The following is a 4388-nucleotide window of genomic DNA, read 5'->3' on the forward strand; positions in this document are numbered from 1 at the left end:
TTATTATTTAAATATTTTACTGAATTTCAATTTTACCTTCCAAAATATAAATATGTTTAACAAAATTCTTAAAAGGATGCATATTGTATTTGATATCGAAAGTTAGGGTTGCAAACTGTATTTTTGAAAATAAGTATATAATTTTGTTATTTAATGAAAGATAAAGATTACAAAATGTAATTAACTCCTTAAAAGAGATATGTACGTAAAATTTGAACCATTGAATATACTGAAAAGAGGAAGGCATTACATGTATATACCTTTTCAATACACTCTAAAGCCAAAACAAGTCACAAACCACCAACTGATTCTACTTCCCAAAAAGATCATCTAAAACACACCATGACCCTGCCAAAAAAAAAACACACACACTATGACTAGCTCTAATTCACCAATAAGCACACTTGATTTGCTTCATAAGACTACAACAATAAGAACCTCAATACAACCAAGAAAAGAATATTAATGTGAACCACCAACTAAAGAAAAAAAGTTAATAGAGAGTTTGACAAAACCCATCCATAGTTCAAAAACTTCACACACAACTGTTATGAACACTCATATATATATATATTTTAAGCAAGTGGACAATTGCAAGTAGATTAGTGTTAGAATTGCAGAAACCTTGATCAACTAGATCAAAAGCCAAAGTCAAGACCCATTCTGTTTCTTTACCTTTTATCAATTCGAGAAGCCAAGCTGACTATGGCATGGACGAAGTACTTAAAGCTCATATATCATCAACAGAATCATCTCAAATTTTCATAAGATACATATTACATGGAACAAGACAAAGTACTTACAAGAGAATATCATTTAAGTCCATATATCACTAACAGACTGATACTACTAAATTTCCTCAGATACCCCTTTACTTTGTGATCATATTGGATACCAAACACGGAAGCTGGCATCATCGTCACGAATGGATCCTCCTAAATCTGATGCAAATCTAATGGTATGCAAATAATGTGCAAAGAACCTAGTTCATGCAGCAACACAGAAATTTAACATATTTTATTAGAGTACTTGAATTAGGCCATGCCCAATGCAGCCTAGTTTTTAGCCATACGTTGTAATGTTAATGTTCAAATTTATTATCTTAAAGGCTAGCATCAAGCACAATTTCCAAAACATTGAAACCAGGGAATGTACATCATTCTATTTAATAGAAAGGGGACATCCATCCAAACTTTAGATAGTTTGCAGCAGAAGTTCTCTGGACCTAATAATTGGGATTCTTGTTAGGTTTCAAAATTGGTGATAGATTAAAGGAATGGCAGGTGCTTTGTTAATAGTAGAATTTTGTTGGCAACTTGAAGTTGTTGCATTGAACTGTGTTTAGATCAGAAGCTCAAAAAAGTAAGAGCACCTGGATGGTTTATGATCAACTTGCTGCAAAAATTAATCCTAGAAGCCACACAACTAAAATAAGTAAGACTATGTTTGAGTAACTAAACAAGTACAACTTTTCAAGTTTCAGTCATAAGCTTACACCGGCTGATTATAATTAGAGACGAATAACATGAACAAAACCAAAGAATAAAAGCAGAGGAATTGACAGGAAAAAAGTGGATTCATGTATTAAAAAAATAGGAATGTATAAATAGATTCGGAATAAAACTACACAAAGAAATTTAAAGAAAGTGAACAAATGCAGGGACTAGATCAAAATTAGGATTTCAGAAACCTGCAGGTACTTAAGAGGACATATCATGCACTCCTACGATGATACTTAAGAGGACATATCATGCACTCCTACGATGAACAGCATAGGGTATACAATTGTATATATAACTAGGGTTTTGTAGGGCATATTCTAATACACAAATGACCGATGGTTTTGCATCACAAAGATAGATTCTTCCGGTTCTAAGGGATTGGACCAACACTGCTGCTGCTTCCTAATCCCATCTTCTGCCCCAGAGCTGCAAGCTGTTCTACAAACTCCCCACCCGTTAAAATTTCTGTTGTTCCATATATAATATGCTTGGCGGGCTGGTGACGTTGAGCAAGGTCTTGCAAGCTTCCATACTCCACATAATTACCTCCACCAATCATGAAAACAATAGCTTCCTTGAATGGTCCTCTCAGATGGCTGGTAACTGAACCGGCACTTGACTTGGGAGCACGAGGATCCAACAGAAGGTAAGATTCAATTTCAGGATTGGGTCTCTCCTCCATCAACGCATCAACTGTCCTTGTCAAAGCCAGCTGATGATCACTAGACAACAAATTCTTAACTCCAGCAGTTACAGCACTGATAGACTGTCCATATAGCTTCTCAGCCCAATCAACTATATTGCTTCTGCTGGCAGAACTTGCAGATGCTAATGATATATTCAATGCTTTGATCTTTTTGACATACTGAAATGCGCTGGTATCTACCTCAAACTCCTTAAGAGCCGATTCAACCATTTCTACTTCTGATGGAGGAAGACTTTCAGTTGAAATTAGATACATGATAGCAAACCGCAACTTGTCCATCTTAGTTCCCTTTCCTTTGAGTACAGCAATAAGTTCGCTCCGGTCTATTCCCCCTCTAACCATCATTTCACTCTCTTTTGTAGCATAAGAATCCAAAGACCTCTCTTTGATCTCACCTAACAACACAGTAGCAATATTGGTGTGCTTGTCAATCACTTTCTTTCGCTCAGTTAACTCGGGCAGTGAATTAACTGCGCTCATCAAATGTTTCGTGTTGCCAATCAAGTCCGTCCCATCAAACTCAGCTCCCGCATTTCCACCAGTCCGCCTGTTGACATCATCTACATCCTTCTTATACTTGTTCAACTGAGTCTCAATCTCATTTGCAACTCCAGGAAATTCCAATGATCCATTCGCCACCCAAAATGGGTCAAGCCTATCCAATTCAAAAGATTTCATACCACCCTTCTCCCCCTGCACATTCAACCTATTCAACCTCAATCCAAGCACATCATGAACAAGAGGCTTATACCTAAAATCGTGCTGTATCGCAACAGACAACTCAAAGTTCCTATCGAACAAACACAAAATCGGCCTCTGCAAAGAACCCGAAAAATTCCCACCCTCCGTAAACAAATTATTCTTCACCAACAAATGATCACGCAACCGCTGATCAAGCAACGATGCAACCATCTCCGCCGGGCCACCTCTTGGACACCTAATAACCGGAACAACCGCAAGTGTCGCCAGAACACAAAACAATCCACTAACAATTCTCTCCACAATCTCCTCAATCTCCCTATCCCCAGCCGATGGATCATTCAACTGCACATAACAATTCTTATCCGCAAGCGAAAACAAATTATCATCCAAGGTAACAAACTCCATATACTGATCATACACCTTCCCAACTCTCTGAATCGAATCCGAACTCAACGTCCCTGACGCCAAATCCTCCAAAAGCCCCCTCGGTATCGACGAAGAGAAATTCAAATGAAACGAATTGTAAAGCCCTCTCGACGCATCAGAAATAATCCGTTGGACATTACGGTGAGTAGGACGTACAAAATAAACAGCAGGCACATCATCGTGTATCGGTTGACGTTCCTTATCAATCAGAAAATACAGCGTAACTCCGTGTTTACGGAGATCCTTAACATGAATTAAAGGCGATAGAACGTCTTGACAAAACTTATCGTAAATGAGGATCTTATAAACTTCTTCATTAGCAGTTGCAGTGGTTGAATTTAATTGTTGATTCAGATTCAACATACGGATTATGCATTCTGTTTGTAAAAATAATCAAATTAGAATCAAATTAGAATCACTATACACTGGAGAGAGAGAGCTCCTGTTTATACAAATTATCAAATTAAATCAAATTAGGATCACTATATACGAGAGAGAGAGAGCTCCTGTTTATACAAATTATCAAATGAAATGAAATGAGAATCACTATATACAGTGAGAGGGAGGGGGAGAGAGAGAGAGAGAGAGAGAGAGAGAGAGATGGATCTGTAAAAAGGTGGTTACCGGTGTGTTTCTGACGGAGATTGAGTGCCATTGGTAGCTGATCTAGTTTTCCGGCGGTGGCTGAAAGATGAGTAATTTTGTAGTAATTGAATTGTGAGATTCAATTTCACACTGGATCGGAACTTCTATCTGCAATTTTACTCGCTTTGCCCGTTCGCTTTTATATTTTACTAGTAAATGTGACCGCTTTGCCTTTCAAGGTCGTTTGGTAAATTTTAAAATAAGTCTGTTTAGCAATATAAATTTTAAAATAAGTCTGTTTAGCAATATACTTATAAGTCACTTATAAGCCCGTAACAGCTTATCGACGAGTGTTTGTCGACCCAACTTATAAGCTGAATTTACAACTTATAAGCTGATAAGTTGAAAGTTGGCAGTAACGTACTTTTTTCCAACTTATTTTCATTTTTTCATTTTTTTCTAAAGTT

The 4388-nt window shown here is 37.2% G+C and overlaps 1 protein-coding gene across 1 annotated transcript; it reads right to left on the bottom strand.

Moving 5' to 3' along the window:
* Nucleotides 1-1582: 1582 nt before the first annotated feature.
* On the bottom strand, nt 1583-4118 carry LOC141689974 (SEC1 family transport protein SLY1). The gene is made up of 2 exons (XM_074494530.1): nt 3961-4118; nt 1583-3713 (listed from the first exon to the last, which is right to left on the bottom strand). Exons 1-2 carry the CDS (start codon nt 3989-3991, stop codon nt 1873-1875), a joined length of 1872 nt encoding a protein of 623 aa, XP_074350631.1. The 5' UTR covers nt 3992-4118; the 3' UTR covers nt 1583-1872.
* Nucleotides 4119-4388: the final 270 nt, after the last annotated feature.

This window comes from Apium graveolens, chromosome 10, assembly GCF_009905375.1.
Source record: "Apium graveolens cultivar Ventura chromosome 10, ASM990537v1, whole genome shotgun sequence".
Taxonomy (NCBI): domain Eukaryota; kingdom Viridiplantae; phylum Streptophyta; class Magnoliopsida; order Apiales; family Apiaceae; genus Apium; species Apium graveolens.